Source organism: Hylobates moloch, unplaced genomic scaffold (genome assembly GCF_009828535.3).
Source record: "Hylobates moloch isolate HMO894 unplaced genomic scaffold, HMol_V3 SCAFFOLD_6, whole genome shotgun sequence".
Lineage (NCBI taxonomy): Eukaryota > Metazoa > Chordata > Mammalia > Primates > Hylobatidae > Hylobates > Hylobates moloch.
The window spans coordinates 67752582-67776346 of NW_026652281.1; the positions used below are offsets into that span (position 1 = coordinate 67752582).

The 23765-nt window shown below is 47.1% G+C and overlaps 1 protein-coding gene across 3 annotated transcripts in view; it reads left to right on the plus strand.

Moving 5' to 3' along the window:
* The window catches only part of SERINC5 (serine incorporator 5), a 188135-nt gene that overhangs the window by 15865 nt on the left and 148505 nt on the right, over positions 1-23765 (plus strand). For 2 of the 3 annotated variants that reach the window (XM_058440761.1, XM_032156955.2), the window contains exon 1: positions 22330-22480. The exons of the other annotated variant lie outside the window; for it this stretch is intronic. In XM_058440761.1, the coding sequence (XP_058296744.1) occupies positions 22454-22480 (27 nt within the window). In that variant the 5' untranslated portion in view covers positions 22330-22453. Of the gene's footprint in view, positions 1-22329; positions 22481-23765 lie in introns of those variants that run through there. 3 annotated transcript variants of the gene reach the window in all.

Genomic DNA, 23765 nt, shown 5'->3' on the forward strand with positions numbered 1-23765 from the left:
GTGATGTGATCACAGCTCACTGCAACCTCTGCCTCCCGGTTTCAAGTGATTCTCCTGTCTCAGCCTCCCGAGTAGCTGGGACTACAGGCGTGTGCCATCATGCCTGGCCTATATATATATATATATATATATACACACACACACACACACACACATATATATATACACATATATATACACACACACATACATATATATACACGCATATATATACACATACATATATATACTATATATACACATACATATATATACACATACATATATATATATTTGTGTGCGTGTGTGTGTGTGTGTGTGTGTGGAGACAGAGTCTCGCTCTGTCACCCAGGCTGGAGTGCAATGGCGCGATCTCAGCTCACTGCAACCTCTGCCTCCCGGGTTCAAGCGATTCTCCTGAGTAGCTGGGATTACAGGCGCGTGCCACCATGCCTGGCTAATTTTTGTATTTTTAGTAGAGACAGGGTTTCACCATGTTGGTCAGGCTGGTCTCGAACTCCTGACCTCAGGTGATCTGCCCACCTCGGCCTCCCGAAGTGCTGGGATTACAGGCGTGAGCCACCGTGCCCAGCCTCAAAGTCTATCAGAAGGTTTCCTCATAAAGCTGAGTCTACAAAGGCTAAGCCCTTTGTGTGCAGGTAAACTAGAAATAAATGCTTTTAAGGGAACAGCAAGGAAACTTGCTTATCTTGACCTTGTTGCTGAGTGGAGGGAGGGGGAAATGATTTCCTTGTAAATGTAAAACCAGTTTTTATTTGGTCACAAGGCTGCCTAGAGTAAATTTCCCAGTTGTCTTTGCGACTAGATATGGGCATGGGACTACATGTTCTAGCCAATGGGATGTAAGTGGAAGTGATTCTTGTATTTCATTTAGGAATTTTCCATGTATGTCCATGAATGAGATTTTAGTGTTCTTTTCTTGTGCTGACCTTGCCTGGTTTGAGAGTTCTTAGAGAGGACAATGGTATTGGGGTGAATAGCTAGCAGTTTCTGCCACAGGAGTGCAAGACGTGAATGAGACATAGAAAGAGGTGTCACAGAAATAGAATTTTCACATGAGCAGGAGGTATTTTTATTTTATTCTTTATTTTTTTGAGATGGAGTCTTGCTCTGTTGCCCAGGCTGGAGTGCTGTGGAATGATCTTGGCTCACTGCAACCTCCACCTCCTTTGGGAGGCCGAGGAGGGTGGATCACCCAAGGTCAGGAGTTTGAAACCAGCCTGACCAACATGGAGAAACCCTGTCTCTACTAAAAATACAAAATTAGCTGAGTGTGGTGGCACATGCCTGTAATCCGAGCTACTCGGGAGGCTGAGGCAGGACAATCGCTTGAACCCGGGAGGCGGAAGTTGCAGTGAGCAGAGATGGTGCCACTGCACTCCAGCCTGGGCAATAAGAGCGAAACTCCATTGCAAAAAAAAAAAAAAAAAAAAAGTTGTCTCGGGGGCATCAAGAGCATTGGTGAAGCAGCATTTCCTAAAAACTTCTCCACTCTAGTCTCAGAAATTTTGTTCTGAATCACTGACATCCATTCTTCAAGTTTTGATGCTGGCACTTTCTTGCTGTTACCAGAAGGTGTCAGGAAAAGACAACCATGGCAAGTCCACCACTTGGCCAACGCAGAGGGTAACATGCATCTGAATTTCAGAAATACTGGGATGGCGGATAAAGGAACATGTCAGAATCAATGAAGTATAGTAGTGTGAAGGGAGAGGTAGGAAAAGAGACCTACGTGAAACTAGGGCAGAGTACAAGCTATAGGACAAACCTATATGAAGCTAGAAAGAAGGCTGGACCTAGTGGCTCATGCCTAATCCTAGCATTTTGGGAGGCTGGGGCAGGAGGACTGCTTGAGCCCAGGAGTTCAAGGCTGCAGTGCCTTGAATTGCAGCTGTGAATAGTACCTGCACTCCAACTTGGACAACTTAAACCTCATGTCTTAAAAAAAAAAAAAAGTAATACAACTATAAACAATAGTACAAGCAAGGTTTTATTCCTTAATTTGGATAGGAAATTAAGAACCATGCCAACCTCTTTTTTTTTTTTTTTTTTTGTAGATGGGGGTCTTACTATGTTGCCCAGGCTGGTCTTGAACTCCTAGAGGATCAAATCATTTGAGCCCAGGCCAGGAGTTCAAGGTTACACTGAGTTATGATTACACCACTGTACTCTGGCCTGGGTGACAGGGTGAGACGCTGTCTCTAAAAAATAAAATATAAAAATAAAATAGTATGGCCGGGCACGGTGGCTCACGCCTGTAATCCCAGCACTTTGGGATGCTGAGGTGGGCAGATCACAAGGTCAAGAGATCGAGATCATCATGGCTAACATAGTGAAACCCCATCTCTACTAAAAATACAAAAATTAGCCGGGTGTGATAGTGTGTGCCTATAGTCCCAGCTACTCAGGAGGCTGAGGCAGGAGAATTGCTTGAACCTGGGAGGGGGAGGTTGCAGTGAGCCGAGATTGTGCCACTGCACTCCAGCTTGGCTGACAGAGTGAGACTCCATCTTAAAAAAATAAATAAATAAAATAAAATTATATAGTATATATAGGTGCCGGGATAGATAAAAAGACAAATAAAATGTAATAAAGAGCCCAGGAAACAGACCCATGCATATATAGAAACTTGATTCATGACTTAGCATTGCAGATGAACAGGGAAAGTATATTTAATAATAGGTACAGGAACAATTGGCTGGCCACACTGGGAGAAAATTAGATCCCTACCTAAACCTATACACAAAAATAAATCACAGAAGATAAACACTGAAAGCAACACTATATAATTTTAAAAATATATACACGAGGAATATCTTTATTCTCATGCAGGAGAATATCTCTACAACTTTATGTAGGGAAGGATTTCTTAAGACAAAAGGAATCTTCTACATTAAAGTGAAGAATTTCTCGGCCAGGTGCGGTGGCTCATGCTTGTAATCACAGCACTTTGGGACGCCGAGGTGGGTGGATCACTTGAGGTCAGGAGTTCGAGACCAGCCTGGCCAACATAGTGAAACCCCGTCTCTACTAAAAACACAAAAATTAGCCGGGCGTGGTGGTGGGTGCCTGTAATCCCAGCTACTCGGGAAACTGAGGCAGGAGAATCACTTGAACTGGGGGGCGGAGGTTGCAGTGAGCTGAGATCGTGCCATTGCACTCCAGTCTGGGTGACAGAGCGAGACTCTGTCTCAAAAAAAAAAGAAAAAGTGAAGAATTTCTCATAATCAAAAAACAGTGGCTGGGCACGGTGGCTCACGCCTGTAATCCCAGCACTTTGGGAGGCCGAGGCGGGCGGATCATGAGGTCAGGAGATGGAGACCATCCTGGCTAACATGGTGAAACCCCGTCTCTACTAAAAATACAAAAAATTAGCCGGGCGTAGTGGCGGGCGCCTGTAGTCCCAGCTACGCGGGAGGCTGAGGCAGGAGAATGGCGTGAATGCCGGGGGGCGGAGCCTGCAGTGAGCCGAGATCGCGCCGCTGCACTCCAGCCTGGGTGAAAGAGCGAGACTCCGTCTCAAAAAAAAAAAACAAAAAACAAACAAAAAAAACACTATAGGTGACATGTGCCTGAAGTCCCAGCTACAGGAGACTGAGGTGGAAGACCACAGAGGGAGGATGGCTTGAGCCCAGAAGTTCGAATCCAGCCTAGGCAACATAGAGAGATTCCCTATCTCTCCAACAAATTTTTTAAAAACCAACTAAATACTATAAAGACAGTACACACACACTAGGAAAAGACATATATAACTGACCAAAGATTAGCAGTGTTTACATTAGTAGTAATACTACAATGATGATAATAATAGCAAAAAGTTATATAAAACTTACTATACATCAGAACTTTTTTTTTTTCTTTTGAGTTGGAGTCTCACTCTGTCGCCCAGGCTGCAGTGCAGTGGTGTGATCTTGGCTCACTATAACCTCTGCCTCCCAGGTTCAAGCCAATTCTCCTGCCTCAGCCTCCCAAATAGCTGGGATTACAGGTGCGTGCTACCACACCAGTCTGATTTTTGTAGTTTTAGTAGAGATGGGGTTTCACCATGTTGGCCAGGCTGGTCTCGAACTCCTGACCTCAGGTGATCCACCCACCTCAGCCTCCCAAAGTGCTGGGATTACAGGCGTGAGCCACTGCAACTGGCTACATCAGGACTGTTTTAAGCATTTTCCAACATTTTCAACACTTGTTACTGTATTTTTAATTTTTACAATCTAGTAGATGTAAAATGGCATATCATTGTGATTTCACTTTGGCTAGCTTAGCAATACAGTTACATCATTTAAAAAATATTTATTCCGGCCGGGCGTGGTGGCTCATGCTTGTAATCCCAGCACTTTGGGAGGCCCAGGCGGGCAGATCACGAGGTCAGGAGATTGAGACCACGGTGAAACCCCGTCTCTACTAAAAATACAAAAAATTAGCCATGCGTGGTGGCGGGCGCCTGTAGTCCCAGCTACTCGGAGAGGCTGAGGCAGGAGAATGGCGTGAACCCGGGAGGCAGAGCTTGCAGTGAGCCGAGATCGCGCCACTGCACTCCAGCCTGGATGACAGAGTGAGACTCCGTCTCAAAAAAAAAAAAAAAAAAAAAAAAAAATTTATTCCATATCATTTACTTGATATCTCTCACCACTCCCATTTATTTTACTCTGGGGAACTTGTTCCTTTTATTCCTTCACCACCGCTTAAAAGAATAAGTATAGATCCGAGAAAGAGGGGAGATAAAAATTGTCATTCAGTTTGTCTCTTTTTTTTTTTTTGAGATAGTGTCACTCTGTCACCCAGGCTGGAGTGGAGTGCAGTGGCACAATCATAGTTCTGTCCTGAGTTCAAACTATCCTCCCAACTTGGCTTCCCAAGTAACTAGGACTACAGGCACATGCCATCATGCCTGGTTAATTTTTTTTAGTTTTATTTTTTGAAGAGATAGAGTCTCATTGTGTTGCCTAGGCTGGCCTTGAACTGCTGGCCTCAAGGAATCTTCCAACCTTGGCCTCTGAATGTGCTGGGATTACACCGCCTGCTATTTCAAAACCCTAATCCTCTTGGTTTTTGTTTTTTTTGTTGTTGTTGTTGTTTGTTTTTGAGACACTCTCACTCTGTGGTCCAGGCCGGAGTGCATTGTTACAATATTGGCTCACTGCAACCTCTGCGTCCGGGTTCAAGCAATTCTCCTGCCTCAGCCTCCAGAGTAGCAGGGATTACAGCACACGCCACCACGCCCAGCTAATTTTTGTATTTTTAGTAGAGATGAGTTTTCACCATGTTGACCAGGCTGGTCTCAAACTCCTGACCTCAAGTGATCGGCCTGCCCCGGCCTCCCAAAGTGCTAGGATTACAGGCATGAGCCACTGTGCCCGGTCTGTTTTTGTTTTGTTTTGTTTTGTTTTTTGTTTTTGAGACAGAGTTTCATTCTGTTGCCCAGGCTGGAGTGCAGTAGCATGATTTCGGCTCACTACAACCTCCGCATCTTGGGCTCAAGTGATTCTCCTACCTCAGCCTCCTGAGTAGCTGGGACTACAGGCATGCACCACCATGCCCGACTAATTTTTTTTGTATTTTTAGGAGAGATGGAGTTTCACCATGTTGGTCAGGCTGGTCTCGAACTCCTGACCTCAGGTGATCCACCTGTCTCAGCTTCCCAAAGTGCTGGGATTACAGGCATGAGCTACCATGCCCGGCTCCTTTGTTTTAAAATTATTTCACCAGAACAAAAATACAAGGCGAGACTAACTGTGTGAGCTGTCCTCCTCCTGAAGTGCCCTTGTGAATCTTGCCCTGCATTGGACTTAAGAGCAGAGATAAGGCTCCAAATGTTTCCAAACATACAAGTTTGGAAATAAATGGGTCATGATGGGATTCCCTTGCTCTGGCATCCTATTACACAAGAGTTAGTGGTTCTTGGTTCAGGCTCTTCCCTGCAATCAGAGGCCCCCAATGTCAACTATGGTACAGAGGGTCACAGGGGTTTACATCCTAAAATTTCGATAGCATCTGAACAAATGTTCAAATACCTGTTTGCCTGCAGGTACTTCCTGTGTGAGTGATTGCTAGAGTTGGAGAACTCCTTGGATTAGGTTAAGGTAGTCTCCTCTTGAGGGTTCCCATGGAGCAGAGCTTAAAGGAAAGATGGAGGCAAACATCACCTATTGTACAGCTGCTCCAGCTAGGCTGACCACCAGCTTCCGGCTGCAGTGAGTGCATAGGCAGAGGCTGCAAGCATTTGACATTCTTAAAGACAGCAACACGAAGAGGCTTTAAAACGTCTACTGGTATTTTTTCCTGCCAAGCAAAGAATCTTATGCTTATTCTTAGGGTGGCAGGTAAGACATTCTACTCTGTCTCCTATTTTTTCTTTTTCTTTTTCTTTTTTTTTTTTTTGAGATGGAGTCTTGATCTCTTGCCCAGGCTGGAGTGCAGTGGCGCAATCTTGGCTCACTGCAACCTCTGCCTCCTGGGTTCAAGCGATTCTCCTGCCTCAGCCTCCCAGGCACCCGTCGTCATGCTCGGCTAATTTTTGAATTTTTAGTAGAGACGGGGTTTCACCATGTTGGCCAGGCTGGTCTCAAACTCCTGACCTTGGGTAATCTGCCCACCTTAGCCTCCCAAAGTGTTGGGATTACAGGCGTGAGCTACCACGCCCGACCTGTCTCCTATTTTTTCAAAAGCCCTTGTGTTCCAAAGGCATTTGAAAATAATAGTACCAGGAAACCTTGTACCCTTTTTTTTTGAGACAGAGTCTCGCTCTGTCGCCCAGGCTGGAGTGTAGTGGCACATCTCAGCCCACTACAACACCCCGCCTCCTGGGTTCAAGCAATTCCTGTGCCTCAGCCTCCCGAGTAGCTGAGATTACAGGTATGTGCCACCATGCCCGGCTAATTTTTGTATTTTTAGTAGAGATGGGGTTTCACCATGTTGGACAGGCTGGTCTTGAACTCCTGGCCTCAAGTGATCCACCCTCCTCAGCCTCCCAAAGTGCTGGGATTACAGGCATGAGTCACCATGCCTGGCTGAAATCTTATACTTCTAAATGAGAAACATCTCAAAGTTATCTCCTTGATAAGTGTGTGAGGTCATTACCAGTAGCTTTTCAGTAGCTAGATGGTAAATCTGGAGGCTGACAACAGCAATTTTCATAAATGGCTACCTAAAGTTTTTAAGACAGAATCCGGTTGAGCCTTTTCTCTGCTCAGTGGCCAGCCTTTTGCTTTCTTCCTTCTCTTATTTTTACCGTTCCACTTTCAAGTCTACAATGTGGCTTTAACTCTATGTTTTCCACTAATTGGTCCGATGTCCCAGCAAGCAAAATCTGATGCCTGTTGCCTGCCTCAGATTACTGTGGCTCAAGTCACATACACCTATGTTGAATTTCATATTTTGAGTGGTAGATCAGAAATGAACGTGCTTAGGACACCATTTCTTTCTTCAGAAATATAGTCCGAAGATGGAATAGAAGTCCACTGTGGTTTTTTGTTGTTGTTGTTCTTGTTTTTGAGACAGAGTTTCGCTCTGTTGCCCAGGCTGGAGTTCAGTGGCACGATGTCAGTTCACTGTAACCTCCACCTCCCAGGTTCAAGCGAGTCTCCTGCCTCAGCCCCGAGTAGCTGGGGTTACAGGCGCATGCACCACCAAGCCCAGCCAATTTTTGTATTTTTAGTAGAGACGAGGTTTTACTATGTTGGCTAAGCTGGTCTTGAACTCCTGACCTCAGGTGATCCACCCCCCTCGGCCTACCAACGTGCTGGGAGTACAGGTGTGGGCCATTGCACCCGGCCAGTCTGCTTCTTTTAAATAAAGCAAAGGCATAACAACATTTATTCTTGGCCCAGCACAGTGGCTCATGCCTGTAATCCCAGCACTTTGGGAGGCTGAGGTGGGTGGATCACGAGGACAGGAGTTTGAGACCAGCCTGGCTAACATGGTGAAACCCCATCTCTACTAAAAAAAATACAAAAATTAGCCAGGTGTGGTGGCGGGCGCCTGTAATCCCAGCTACTCGGGAGGCTGAGGCAGAAGAATCGCTTGAACCCAGGAAGCGAAGGTTGCAGTGAGCGGAGATCACACCACTGCACCACTCCAGCCTGGGTGATAGAGCAAGACTCCGTCTTGGGGGGAAAAAAAGAACCATTTATTCTTGCCTTCTGTTTGTAGAATAAGCATGGAAAAAAAAAACACAAAAAGAAAATATCAAAAATTGTTGATTGAGTAATGTCATTCAACAAATGCATACTTTTTCTTTTTTTTCAAGAAGTTGTTTCTAAACTTCTCATTTGGACTTCAGAGTCATTAACTTTCTTCATTGAGTGTTTTCTCCCTTTTCATTAAAGAGGGAAACGAAATGGTTTGTGAACATTTTCTTACCATCTTTTCTCAGCCATTTAAAATTCTCCTGCTGAATCTAAATGTTCTGTAACTGAAATCCCATTATGAATAAACAGGCTGGACTGTCTTCCTGTGAAACCTTAGGGAGCTCCTTCCGCCTTTCTAACCCTCATAGAACAATGTAAACATCTTCCAAGTGAAACCCGCAATGAAGGTCTTTTGTTGATTTTCATGGAACTATATGGTTGCACAGGCAGTTAGCCGGCGGTGGTTCTTTTAAAACCAAGCACCTCCAAAGAGAGCTTACTTCAAAGTATGCATCTTATAAAGTGAATTTAAAAGAAACTGACAGGAATCCTCTCTTTAAATACACGTTAAAAAGATAAGTCAACACACAGTGCTGTTGTTTGAAGAAATGGGCTTACCTCTTGTACTTCCTCTCAGGAAATTAATTAGAATGGATTAACCAAGAAAACTGAAAAGAGAGACTTGTCTCGCCTTTGTGTGTTTTTTTCTTTCCCCTCTTACCCTCATAGCCGAATGTGTTTACTTGAAATCAGGATGTGGAAAGTTTTTTTGAATTGATTTTAAAACCAAAAAAGCCAGAATAATTTTCCATGGTATTCAGAATCACAGGAATGAGCTCTGTTCAGAAATTTTTTTTTTTTTTTTTTTTTTTTGAGATGGAGTCTCGCTCTGTCGCCCAGGCTGAAGTGCGGTGGCGCCATCTCGGCTCACTGCAACCTCCGCCTCCCCGGTTCATGCCATTCTCCTGCCTCAGCCTCCCGAGTAGCTGGGACTACAGGAACCCGCCACCACGCCTGGCTAATTTTTTGTATTTTTTTTTTTTTTTTTTTGAGACGGAGTCTTGCTCTGTCGCCCAGGCTGGAGTGCAGTGGCGCAATCTCGGCTCACTGCAAGCTCCGCCTCCCGGGTTCACGCCATTCTCCTGCCTCAGCCTCTCCGAGTAGCTGGGACTACAGGCGCCCGCCACCACGCCCGGCTAATTTTTTGTATTTTTAGTAGAGACGGGGTTTCACCGTGGTCTCGATCTCCTGACCTCGTGATCCGCCCGCCTCGGCCTTCCAAAGTGCTGGGATTACAAGCGTGAGCCACCGCGCCCGGCCAATTTTTTGTATTTTTTAGTAGAGACGGGGTTTCACCGTCTTAGCCAGGGTGGTCTCCATCTCCTGACCTCGTGATCCGCCCGCCTCGGCCTCCCAAGGTGCTGGGATTACAGGCATGAGCCACCGTGCCCGGCCCAGAAATGTTTTTTAAATTTTATAATAAAGTTGAATAGTGACTATAATAATTTATACAAATATTTATTTCTAAGTGAAGAAAATGGAGACTTTAAAAAAAATTCAAAGATTATTAGGTATTTTACTTAAGGAGGCAAAGCCTCTCTAAATAGTTTTCATATATATGAAAAATATATAATATATATTATATATTTTGAGACAGGGTATCTGTCACCCAGATTGAAGTGTAGTGGCATGATCCCAGCTCACTGCCGCCTCCTGTGAGTTCAAGCCTCCTGTGAGCTCAAGCGATATTCCTGCCTCAGCCTCCTGCATAGCTGAGACTACAGGCATGCACCACCACACTCTAATTTTTAAATTTTTTTTGTAGAGACAAACAGGGTCTCACTATGTTGCCCAGGCTGGTCTAGAACTCCTGAGCTCAAGCCATCATCCTACCTCGGCCTCCCAAAGTGCTGGGATACATGCGTGAGCCACTGTGCTGAGTCCAGTTGCCTTGACACAAAGGATTATAACTCAAAATCTGAGTGTACCTGATTCAACTTACAAAAATATATCAAGAGTAGTCTCCTAATCTAAGAGGACTTAAAAAATTAATTTGTTCCCAGAAAGATTGAACAGGGCTGCAAAACCTGTTGAGCAACTCTCTACTCTCTTCATTAATTTGGAATTTGGGTTCCCTGGGGTGTGTAAAGGAGATTTTCCTTTGTACTATCTACACTCAAAGGACTTGCCATGCAAATTATTAATGTGAAAGGCATTAAAGGGAGAATCTTTAAGATACTAAGGCAAAACCTTTTTTTTTTTTTTTTTTGAGGCAGTCTCACTCTGTCACCCAGGCTGCAGTGCAGTGTCGTGATCTCGGCTCACTGCAACCTCCGCCTCCAGGTTTCAAGCAATTCTCCTGCCTCAGCCTCCCGAGTAGCTCTGAGACTACAGGTGCCCGCCACCACGTCTGGCTAATTTTTTTTTTTTTGTATTTTTAATAGAGACGGGGTTTCACTATGTTGGCCAGGCTGGTCTCAAACTCCTGATCTCATGATCCGCTAAGCACCATTACAGTGCTTTTAAAGGACCATTTTTAAAACTTTAAAAGCACCATTTAAAACTTTTAAAGCACCATTACAGTGCTGAAGAATCATTAGCTTTCCACACTTACAAACTAACTGATGAGAAGTACAAAAGGATTTCTCTTGTTCCCTTTAGCAGCTCCCCTAAAAATCGTGACCAGGTAATACTTTGCTAGCCTATTATAGTCATTACTAAGAATTAGTAGTTACATTAAATTTTCTTTTTGCCTTTGGATAAACAGTTAAATAGTAAACCATTTTAAGGAGCTACTCTTCCTGTCAAAAGCAGGTGGGAGGCTGCAGGCGGCACCAGTGATCTTGGGTGAGCTGGAGGGGTAGAGCCAAGCCAGAGAGGGATCTGGAGCATGGAGCACCAAGCTTTGTTTTGTAGAAGTTTTAGGATAAAGAAAAGGAGAAAGGATGGTAGCTGGGCCAAAGAGAGGTTTGTTGTTTAATTTAGGAAAAATCTGACCCGGTTTGTAGCTTGAGAATGATTCAATAGAAAGGAAGAACTGAAAATGCTTGGAAGAGAGGAAACAGGCGAAGTGACGGAATTAAAGGTAGATTGAAGGCAAAATTAAGAGATTAATGTTAACAAGAAAAATGAACAATTTTTAATCCTAGCACTTTGGGAGGCTGAGGCGGGTGGATCACCTGAGGTCGGGAGTTCAAGACCAGCCTGACCAACATGGATAAACCCCGTGTCTACTAAAAATACGAAATTAGCTGGGCGTGATGGTGCATGCCTGTAATACCAGCTACTCAGGAGGCTGAGGCAGGTGGATCACCTGAGGTCGGGAGTTCAAGACCAGCCTTACCAACATGGATAAACCCCGTCTCTACTAAAAATATGAAATTAGCCGGGCGTGATGGTGCATGCCTGTAATCCCAGCTACTTGGGAGGCTGAGGCGGGAGACTCTCTCAAACCCGGGAGGTGGAGGTTGAGGTGAGCTGAGATCGCCCCATTGCACTCCAGCCTGGGCAACAAGAGCGAAACTCCGTCTCAAAAAAAGAAAAGAAAAATGAACAATTTTTATTTTAAGTTGGGCAGCTCAAGGAAAGTCAATACGGGGTTAAAAGCAGGGGTTCTGGCGTCCACAAACTGCTGATATGTTGCCCCACCAAAATGAGGGAGCAAAGCAAGAAGGAGGACACCAGCTCCAGAAAGCCACAGCAGCAGAAGAAAGTGGCAAAGGGGAGTCCCAGGATGAAAGTGCAGCAGCAAAGCCAGGCACGGTGGCTCAAGCCTGTAATCCCAGCACTTTGGGAGGCCGAGGCGGGAGATCGAGACCATCCTGGCTAACACGGTGAAACCCCGTCTCTACTAAAAATACAAAAAATTAGCCGGGCGTGTTGGCGGGCGCCTGTAGTCCCAGCTACTTGGGAGGCTGAGGCAGGAGAATGGCGTGAACCCAGGAGGCGGAGCTTGCAGTGAGCCGAGATTGCGCCACTGCACTCCAGCCTAGGGGACAGAGCAAGACTCCGTCTCAAAAAAAAAAAAAAAAAAGAAAAAAGAAAATGCAGCAGCAACCTGGAGGAATCCAGATTGCAGTAGTGCAGAGGTCTCTGGGACCAAGACAGGGCCCTCGGGGAAAGTGGAATGACAGACTGTCTGACATGGATGATCATCTGGGAAAAAAGGATTTTGACAGGCCTGGGCACTGTGGCTCACACCTGTAATCCCAGGACTTTGGGAGGGCGAGGTGAGAGGATCACTTGAGGCCAGGAGTTCAAGACCAGCCTGGTCAAAAATTACAAAATTTAGCCATCTGTAGTCCTAGAGGCTCAGCAGGCTGAGGCAGGAAGATCGCTCGAGCCCAGGAGTTTGAGGCTGCAGTGAGCCAAAATTGTGCCATTGCACTTCAGCCTAGGTAGGTGACAGAGAGAAACCCCATCTCAAAAGAAGAAGAAGAAAAAAAAAAGATTATGACAGGCCAGTCATGGTGGCTCACGCCTGTAATCTCAGCACTTTGGGAGGCTGAGGCGGGGGGAAGCCAGCACTCGTTGAGGCCAGAAGTTTGAGACCAGCATGGTAAAACCCCGTCTCTACTAAAAAGACACAAATTAGCTGGGCGTAGTGGCGGGCGCCTGTAGTCCCAGCTACTCAGGAGGCTGTGGCAGAGCTTGCAGTGAGCTGAGATCGCACCACTGCACTCCAGCCTGGGAGACAGAGTGAGAGTCCATCTCCAAAAAAAAAAAAAAAAAAAAGATTGTGACAGATCAGATGGACAAGTGGAGAAGAGAAGCAAGAACAAGTACATAGAAAACCATTCAAGTAATATATAACCCAAGAACTTAACGCATGCTATGTGTTATTGTACTTCACTGTGTATAAATGTATGAACTCTCCTTATTTTATAGAGGATGAAACAGAGGTACAGAGAAATTAAGTCACTTCCTCAACATTACAGACCTAACAAATGGTAAAGAACAAATTTGATTCCAGGGTCCGGCTCCAGGGATTCTAACCCTAACCATTAGAATATACTGCCTCTAACAGGAGGGATGAAATTGGAAAATAAAAGTAGACAAAAAATGCTAATATTATATACTATGTGGCTATGCAATGCATAATTTTTACTAGACATAATTACATGTTGGCTGATACATTTTAAGAAAACTGTGATGTAAGCCGGGCGCGGTGGCTCACGCTTGTAATCCCAGCACTTTGGGAGGCTGAGGCGGGCGGATCACGAGGTCAGGAGATCGAGACCACGGTGAAACCCCGTCTCTACTAAAAATACAAAAAAATTAGCCGGGCGTGGTGGCGGGCGCCTGTAGTCCCAGCTACTCGGAGAGGCTGAGGCAGGAGAATGGCGTGAACCTGGGAGGCGGAGCTTGCAGTGAGCCGAGATTGCACCACTGCACTCCAGCCTGGGCGACAGAGCAAGACTCCGTCTCAAAAAAAAAAAAAAAAAAAGAAAAAAAAAAGAAAACTGTGATGTAATTAGATTGGCAAGGGGGCAGGTGGAAGTGGGTTGAGAATGCAGCCTAAATGGAACATAAAAGAAACTGCAAAATAAATGCTGCCCACACATCAGGAAATAACAGCAGAAGAACATTATCTCAAAATATGAGGCTGGGCACAGTGGCTCATGCCTGTAATCCCAGCACTTTGGAAGGCTGAGGCGGGCAGATCACCTGAGGTCAGGAGTTCGAGACCAGCCTGGCCAACATGGTGAAACCTCATCTCTACTGAAAAAAAGAAAAAAGGGAAGGGGAAGGGGAAGGGGATATTGGCTAGGTGCGGTGGCTCATGCCTGTAATCCCAGCAGTTTGGAAGCCTGAGGCAGGTGAATCACTTGAGGTCAGGAGTTTTGAGACCAGCCTGGCCAACATGATGAAACCCTGTCTCTACTAAAAATACAAAACTATTAGATGGGCCTGGGTGCAGTGGCTCACGCCTGTAACCCCAGCGCTTTGGGAGGCTGAGGCAAATGGATCACGAGGTCAGGAGTTCAAGACCAGCCTGGCCAAGATGATGAAACCCTGTCTCTACTAAAAATACAAAAAAATTAGCCAGGCATGGTGGCAGGTGCCTGTAATCCCAGCTACTCAGGAGGCTGAGGCAGAGAATTGCTTGAACTGGGGAGGCGGAGGTTGCAGTGAGCTGAGAGCGCACCACTGCACTCCAGCCTAGGCGACACAGCAAGACTACGTCTCAAAAACAAAAAACAAAAAACTAAAAGGCCAGGCGCAGTGGCTCACACCTGTAATCCCAGCACTTTGGGAGGCCAAGGTGGGCGGATCATTTGAGGTCAGGAGATCGAGACCATCCTGGCCAACATGGTGAAACCCCATCTCTACTAAAAATACAAAAAATTAGCTGGGCGTGGTGGCGTGTACCTGTAATCCCAGCTACTCCGGAGGCTGAGTTGGGAGAATCACTTGAACCAGGGAGTCAGAGGTTGCAGTGAGCCAAGATGGTGCCACTGCACTCCAGCCTGGCAAGTGAGCAAGACTCCATCTAAAAAAAAAAAAAAAATTAGCCAGGCATGGTGGCACATGCCTGTAATCCCAGCTACTCGGGAGGCTGAGGCAGGAGAATCACCTGACCCTGGGAGGCGGAGGTTGCAGTAAGCCCAGATTGCGCCATTGCACACCAGCCTGAGTGACAGAGTGAGACTCAATCTCAAAAAAAAAAAAAAAAAAAAAATATATATATATATATATATATGGAGGTGAATAGGGGAAAACTGTATAAATGATTGAAAGTGGTTGCTTCTGGGTTAGGAACTGTAAGGTAAGGTATGGAGACTGGAGAGGATATTTTTCATTTTATTTTTGTAATATTTGGAGCCGTTTTATGTCAATGTCAATTTGTAAACTTTTGACATTAAAAATTTTTACCTTAAAAATTAAAAAAATTGCCAGGCATGGTGGCTCACACCTGTAATAACAGCACTTTGGGAGGCTGAGGCGGGTGGATCACCTGAGGTCAGGAGTTCGAGACCAACCTGACCAACATGGTGAAATCTCGTCTCTACTAAAAATACAAAAATTAGCCGGGTGTGGTGGTTGGCGCCTGTAATCCCAGATACTCGGGAAGCTAAGACGTGAGAATAGCTGAAACCCAGGAGGTGGAGGTGGAGGTTGCAGTGAGCCAAGATTGCGCCACTGTATTCCAGCCTGGGCAACAGAGCGAGACTCCATCTCGAAAAAAAAAAAGGGCCAGGCATGGTGATCCACACCTGTAATTCTAGTACTTTGGGAGGCCGAGGCAAGTGGATCACGAGGTCAGGAGTTCGAGACCAGCCTGACCAACATGGTGAAACCCCATCTCTACTTAAAAAAAAAAAAAAATTAAAAAACATTTTGCATATGCTGGGTGCAGTGGCTCATGCCTGTAATCTCCAATTTTGGGAGGCCAAGGCAGGTGGATTGCTTGGCCTCAGGAGTTCAAGACCAGCATGGGCAACATAGTGAAACCCAGTCTTTACAAAAAATACAAAAATTAGCCAGGCTGTGATGCTGCATACCTGTAGTCCCAGCTACTCAGGAGGCTGAGGTGGGAGGATCACTTGAGCCTGGGAGGTGAAGGTTATAGTGAGCCGTAAAGGCATCATTGCACTCCAGCCTTCCAGCCTGGGCAACAGAGAGAGAAACCCTGTCTCCAAAAAACAAAATAAAACAAAAAAAAAACAAAAACCTGTGCATATATTAATTTAATAGAAATAAATGACAATATAGCTATCAGAGAAATGGGGTGAAGGCACTATAGGGCTCTGATTACTTTTTGCCTGGGGCTTGCAAATTTATAGCTATTTGTTTCTAAATGAATACTTTGTTGTTTACTTTTTTTTTTTGAGAGGAAGTCTCGCTCTGTCGCCCAGGCTGGAGTGCAGTGGTGCAATCTCGGCTCACTGCAAGCTCCGCCTCCCGGGTTCACGCCATTCTCCTGCCTCAGCCTCTCCGAGTAGCTGGGACTACAGGCACCCGCCACCACACCTGGCTAATTTTTTTTTTTTGTATTTTTAGTAGAGACGGGGTTTCACCGTGGTCTCGATCTCCTGACCTTGTGATCCGCCCGCCTCAGCCTCCCAAAGTGCTGGGATTACAAGCGTGAGCCACCGCGCCTGGCCTGTTGTTTACTTTTAATTGAGATTAATTAAACTTCATCCACTGGATTGAGGTTCCTAGAGACCTCATAAGTAAAAATTAAACAAATTTCTCCTTTTATATTTAAAAACCAACAGAATGCTTCACTAGGTTTTTTCAAAGTTGTTCATGTTTTAGATAATTAGAATAATTAGAAATTAAATTTGTAATAAAGTTGCGATCTTGGCTCACTGCAACCTCCACCTCCCAGGTTCATGCGATTCTCCTGCCTCAACCTCCTGAGTAGCTGGGATTATAGGTACCCGCCACCACATCCAGCTAAGTTTTGTATTTTTAATAGAGATGGGGTTTCACCATGTTGGCCAGGCTGGTCTCCAACTCCTGACCTCAGATGATCCACCAACCTGAGCTTTCCCAAAGTGTTGGGATTACAGGCGTGAGCCACCATGCCCAGCCAGTGTGTGGTGTTTTTAAACTCACCATTGAACTCTACCAAAAAAATCTTCAAATTCAGGAGGAGAAAAAAGCAAATTATAAGCTAGATATTTGTGTTATATATACTTATATATAATTATGTTGTATAAAAGGAGCTAATTCAGTTAATTTAAGAAAATTTTTGTGGGGGAAGTATTTCACATGGTCTGCCAAGAGCTACAGTCTTATTAAAACAGGTCTGTTACTGCTGGTTACTGAAAAAGCCACATCAAAAGAGCTTGACTGTAAAATTATCTACATGTTGTGAACATCAAGTCTCCACTGAAAAAGTATGCAGAGTACTTAAAATAAAAATGAAGGTGCCACTGTTTCGTGTTACGTCTGCTAACATTACCTCTACTCTTGTTAACCAACCACAATGCAAAGGAAGCTACTAACCAGACCTTAAATAGTAACTGCAAAGTCCTCAGAGCCAGAAGGCAGGTAAACCTCCAGATCTGGCCACATTCCCTTGAAAAAACTTTGAGTGGGGACAGGGAGGGAGCCTGCATAGACTGTTTCTTTTTAATTTTCTTTTTCTTTTTTTTTTTGAGATGGAGTCTCATTCTGTCACCTAGGCTGGAGTGTAGTGGTGTGATCTCGGCTTACTGCAACGTCCACCTCCTGGGTTCAAGTGATTCTTGTGCCTCAGCCTCCCGAGGAGTTGGGATTAAAGATATGTGTCACGACGCTCGGCTAATTTTTGTATTTTTAGTAGAGACGAGGTTTCACCATGTTGGCCAGGCTGGTCTCGAACTCTCAACCTCAGGTGATTTACCCACCTTGGCCTCCTAAAATGCGGGAATTATAGGCATGAGCCACTGTGCCCGGCCTCTTTTTTTTTTTTTTTTTTTTTTAATGGATAGATCCTGCCTCGTGTTTGTTTGTATAAATAGAAAAGAAGGGTACCAGCTCCATGCAGAAGCAGATGGCAGCCCAGGGCTCACACCAGTCCTTCTGTCCTCCCATTGGTAGACAGAGGCCTCTCCTCCAGATCCTTTGTGGGTGTGCATGGGCATCCGTGGAAATTTGAGCTGGAGCTGGAACTGGAACTGGAGCTGCAACTGAAGACTGGGCTTTGGTTGGAGCTTTGGCCTTGGACTTTGCCAGCCTTGGCCAGGTGGGTTCAAGTATGCTTCCTAAGCTTGGGGTGGGTGATTCAGGCAAGCTGATTGAATTTTCAGCTGATGTCTTTTGGTATCTTGAGCCTGACCATGTAGGGGTGAAGGGCAAACTTCCCCTTTACCCTCTGAGGGTACACTGAAAATCAACCGACAAGGCAGACTAAAAGGAAAAAAGGCATACAAATTTATTTGATCATAGTTTTACATGCCATGGGAGCCTTCAGAATGAAGACTCAAAGATACAGGAAAATTGTCCATTCTTATGCTTACATTCAACAGAGTATGGACAGCCATGTAAAAATGTGATTGGACAAAAAGTATATTGTTACCAGAATGGGGTCCTGATCCAGTCCCCAAGAGAAGGTTCTTGAACCTCACGCAAGAAAGAATTCGGGGCAAGTCCGTAAAGTGAAATCAAATTTATTAGAGAAGTAAAGGAATAAAGAATGGCTACTCCATAGGCAGAGCTGCATCATGGGCTGCTCAACTAATTGTACTTATAGTTATTTCTTGATTATATGCTAAACAAGGGGTGGATTATTCATGAGTTTTCCACGAAAGGGATGGGCAATTCCCAGAACTGAGGGTTCCTCCTCCTTTAGACCATTAGGGTAACTTCCTGATGTGTGTAAACTGTCCTGGTACTGGTGGGAGTGTCTTTTAGCATGCTAATGAATTACAATTAGTGTATAATGAGCAGTGGGCACGACCAGAGGTCACTTTGGTCGCCATGTTGATTTTGGTGGGTTTTGGCCGGCTCCTTTGCTACATCCTATTTTACCGGCAAGGTCTTTGTGACCTGTATCTTGTGCTGACCCCCGATCTCATCCTCGAAGAATGCCTTATGGGAATACAGCCCAGCAGGTCGCAGCCTTATTTTACCCAGTCCCTATTCAAGATGGAGTCTCTGTGGTTCAAATGCCTCTGACGCTATTAACCTGGTTTTGAAGATGAGGAAACTGAGGCTTAGAGGTCACCTAGCCACTTCTCGATAGAGTTAGAATTTGCAACTTCCTGGCTCGAAAACTCAGGCTTTATCCTTTTCTGGTACCTTTCAATAGAGGCTACACATCCCCAGGTTATTTATTTATTTATTTATTGAGGTAGAATTTCGCTCTTGTTGCCCAGGCTGGGCTGCAATAGCACCATCTAGGCTAACTGCAACCTCCACCTCCTGGGTTCAAGTGATTCTCCTGCCTCAGCCTCCTGAGTAGCTGAAATTACAGGTGCCCACCACCATGCCTGGCTAATTTTTGTATTTTTAGTAGAGACAGGGTTTCGCCATGTTGGCCAGGCTGGTCTTGAACTCCTAACCACAGGTGATCCACCCACCTTTGCCTCTGAAAATGCTGGGATGACAGGTGTGAGCCACCGTGCCTGGTCAAGTGCCCAGGTTATTAAGACTCTTTCTCCAGGTGGCAGACATCGACATTCTCAGACTCCTCTCACATTGGCATGGAAATAGCAATGCAGGGGAGGGAAAAATGGCTTCCCTCTACCCTTCTAGATTCTTTGCTTGGATTGCAAATTAAATTGACATAACACAGATTTTTTTTTTTTTTTGAGACGGCATCTTGCTCTGTCGCCCAGGCTGGAGTGCCGTGGCACAATTTCGGCTCACTGCAACCTCCGCCTCCTGGGTTCAAGCGATTCTCCTGCCTCAGCTTCCGAGTAACTGGAATTACAGGTGCGCACCACCTCGCCTGGCTACTTCTTTTGTATTTTTAGTACAGATGGGGTTTCACCATGTTGGTCAGGCTGGTTTCAAACTCCTGACTTCGTGATCCGCCCACCTCGGCCTCCCAAAGTGCTGGGATTACAGGCATGAGCCACCACGCCTGGCTGACATAAGACAGATTAACAGAAGAAAAACCGTTTTAATTACCTGCATAGGCAGCAGCACAGGAATCTCACAAAACATGAAGGGCCAGATGATTGAAGCTTATAGCATTCTGAGCTAGAAATAAATAGGGGCTTGGGGCTTCTGTGGGGACAGTGGGGAGGCACCACAGGTTAGGATATAGGAGAGTTAGTGGAGGAAATGTATGGTAAATAATGTTGCCTTGTGGCCGCGTGCGGTGGCTCACACCTGTAATCCCAGCACTTTGGGAGGCCGAGGCGGGCGGATCACGAGGTCAGGAGTTCGAGACCAGCCTGACCAACATGGTAAAACCCCGTCTCTACTAAAAATACAAAAATTAGCTGGGCGCGGTGGCGCGCGCCTGTAATCCCAGCTACTTCAGAGGCTGAGGCCGGAGAATCGCTTGAACCCCGGGGGCGGAGGTTGCAGCGAGCCGGGATCCTGCCGATGCACTCCAGCCTGGGCGACAGAGCGAGACTCTGTTTCAAAAAAAAAAAAAAAAAGTTGCCTTGTTATGTAGATAAAGTCTCTCAGGTAATAAAAGTTCTCTGAGCAGCTGCCTTCCTGACACAGATACTTTTACGATGTGGACTTCCTTTATAGATGTAAATTTGCTTTACAAAAGGACAGCTTTTCAGAACTACTCCCGTGTCTGCAGTTTCTCAGAATAACCAGCTTGAAATGTGCCAAAGAAGTTTATTTCGGGATAGCATATTTTGGTATTCTACAGTCATAATTTGGGGTGCTGTGGCCTGAGCCTCAGCAGCAAACAGAGCACAGGATTCAGGGTTCGGAGCGCTGGATTCTATTACCAGCTCTGCCCCCTAACCCAATGGTCTCTTGTGAAAGGTCCTTGAGTTCCGAGTCGAGTCAATTTCCCTAGAAGGCAAAGAGGCATCGGAGTTCCAGCTGGCTTAAACATTTGTAGATTTCGCGCCTTCCCTTTTCCCCCCCCCTCCTTCCTCTCCACCCGTCTCCCCACCCCGAGCTACTAGGGGGCCTGCCCCTTTCCCAGGCCAGGAGTAGGGCTGAAGTGAAGTGACCGCGGCCGTAGCAAACAGCGAAGCTCATTAGAAAGTCCTGGTGAGAGCCTCAGCTTCTGATGAGTCACAGAACGCCACGGAGCAGATTGCTGCGCTTGACTGATTGGGTTTACCCTATTTTTGTTTTGAGTTAGAGCCAACTGTCCTCATTCCTTTTCATGGCTCTGAGTAGGGCCTGCTCCATTATATCTCTTCCTCTAAACGCCTGCATCTGAGATGCGGGAAAATCCTGCCCAGCTCATAACCCAAGGCCTGGTTCCCATTCACCTTTCCTCTTCTACTCCTAACCTGCCCAAGACCCTCCTTCGCCAAAGCTCTGTCTGGAAACGAGTCCCTCTAAGATCAAGCCTTGCGTCATGTGCCAGGGGATCAGACGAGTGGATTCCAGGCCCAGTTTTGCTTCTTCCACTTTGCTGTGAGGCTTTGGGCAAGTTATTTAACCTGTCTGGGCTTCAGTTGCCTCCCTGCTAAAAAGGGTACGGTAATGCTTATTTGAAAGAGCAAAGAAGGATTGGCGCAAAAATCGCACTAACAGAAATATCTTCATTACGGCAGGGCGCGGTGGCTCACGCCTGTAATCCCAGCACTTTGGGAGGCCGAGGCAGGCGGATCACCTGAGGTCAGGAGTTCGAGACCAGCCTGGCCAAGATGGTGAAACCCCGGCTCTACTAAAAATACAAAAAATTAGCCGGGCGTGGTGGCGGGCGCCTGTAATCCCAGCTACTCAGGAGGCTGAGGCAGAATTGCTTGAACCAGGGAGGCAGAGGTTGCAGTGAGCCGAGATCGCGTCACTGCACTGCAGCCTGGGCGACAGAGTGAAGCTCTGTCTTAGAGAAAAAAAATACCTTCATTCCTCTTGGGGAGGTGGCTGTGAGAACAGCAGATCTGAGTGGGAGAAAACCTAGAGACGGCCTCCCTGCCTTCTGTACGGAAGAAGCAATTCTTGGGCACCCTCTTTTTAGTGAGGAAGCAGGGACGGAAAATGAGTCCTTGGGCCAGCGCAGGAGGAGAGGCTGGAAAACATATCAATATTCAGGGAGGCACGGAAAGGGCTCTCAATGGATCTCTCACAAAGTGCCATCAGGGCAGAACTGTCAAGGGCCCAGGGATTCGAGGAAGCTGGGGCGGAGCGGAGAGCCCAAAAGTTGAAAGTTTTCTTGGCAGATGAGGGACGGAAAGGGATTTCAGGAACAAGGATCTCGTGGGTGGGCTGTCCCAGTTGGCGCGCGGCAGAGCGCAGACCAGGGTCTGTGCAGGACAGGAACCGCTTACTAAGGCTCCAACCTTTTAGAGTCAGCAACAAGCTCTTTCTCCGGATCCGAAGGCGGAGGGACGCTGAGCTCTCATTGGCGAGGGCCCGAGCGCGGCTAGGCCGCGCACCAGACCCGGAGCGTGGGGCCCGACTCCGGAGCTCGGCGCCCCAACCGGGAAGTGATCGCAGCAGCCCACCCGCCTGACGCCAGCGGAAGTGCGAGACCTGGGCGAGCCTGCTCCGCCGCCGGGCGCCCGGGAAGGGGCGGGCGCGGGGCGGGGCTGGGGGCGGGCGAGGCGGGGCGGAGGGGCGGGGCTTGGCCGCGGTTGTTTTTACCCAGGCCTCGGCGCCTAGGCGCTCGGCCGAGGCTGATCTGCGTGCAAGTGTGAGCCGCGGCTGAGCCAAGCGCTTGAGGCGCGAGGCAGCCAGGAGGGCCGGTGCGGCGCGGGGAGCCGGCGAGCGCGCCTTCGGCATTGGCCGCCGCGATGTCAGCTCAGTGCTGTGCGGGCCAGGTGAGCGAGGCCGGGCGCAGCGCGGGGGTTGTCAGATCGGAGAACCGGGCCAGGAGTCCAGGCGTGGAGGACCTGCCTGGGTGCGCTCCCAGCTCCGCGGCCGAACGTAGGGCCTGGGTGGGTCGCTCGGGCTGGTCCGGCGGCGCTCAGCCGTCCGGGAAATCCTGTGTCCTGGGCGGGCGGGAAGGGGCAGGGGGAAGCCCGAGAGGCTACCCCGGGGTCTTCCCGTCCGGCCTTCGGGACTCCGTGTGGGGCGGGGAGTGCCGGGCTCGGGCGGAGGATCCCGACTGCTCTAGGGGCGTGTCGCCTCCTGCACCCGGCACTGGTGAACAGCGCCGAGCTCCATAGCCCTCTCCACTCTGCTTGTCGGATGAATCCGGGAAGAAAAGTGGGTTTAGGCACCGTCTCCTTTGCTATGCCCTGAATAAAACTCGGGTCAAACAACCCAGGCAGGTTGCGCTTGGCATCTCGTAGTCGAGCGTGGGCTCTGTACCTCTGAGAATGTCTCGAAGCCTGACTTCCAAACTACCGGGCGCAGGTCTGGGCGAAGGGAAAACTCAGCCCTGCTTCCTGAATTTCCCGACCCAACCCTAGCTCGGTACTAGCACGACTGCCTGGGTAGGGCTGGAGCCTTCCTGCCTCTCTTTGCAAATAAACTTGTTCGAACCTGTTTTTTAACTCTCGCCTATTTAAACCTATGATGTCTTAAAACATTATGTTTCCTACCAGTTACTGCATCAGTGTAGAATTAGTACGTCTTAGCCCTGTAATGCTGGTTTCACTCCTTCCTGCAGTTAGAAAAAACGAAGTAGGTGAGTCTCCTGGATGTGGAGCTCCTTTCTCCCTTTACATGTGGATTATCAGCGTTTCGGTACAGAGTTTTAATGGAGTGTTTTCACGAACGAATCAGACTCTGGGGGAGCATCCAGGTTCGGGGTGTTCTTGCTGACACTCAGCCTCTCCACAATCGAGGCCAGCTGTAAGTGATGCAGGGGTTAAACTGTGGGTTTCTGTAACCGGCGATTATACTGGCAGATAATCTGTCCTGTTTAGAGTGGCCACGTGGAGCTGTCTTGGTTTTTGAGGTCTAATACTGTGCTTGGCATACATTAAAGCTGGCCTTTTCAGAGTTGAGGAAATTGAGGCTTTTGACGACTGAGATGAAATGATTTTTTTCCCCTGAGTCAGGCAGAGAGAGAGAAAGAGAATGAGAATGGTCACCACCTTACCAGGTATTTGAGAACAAGGCGGACCAGCAAAGACTGTTTTTAGAAAGCTCTGCAAA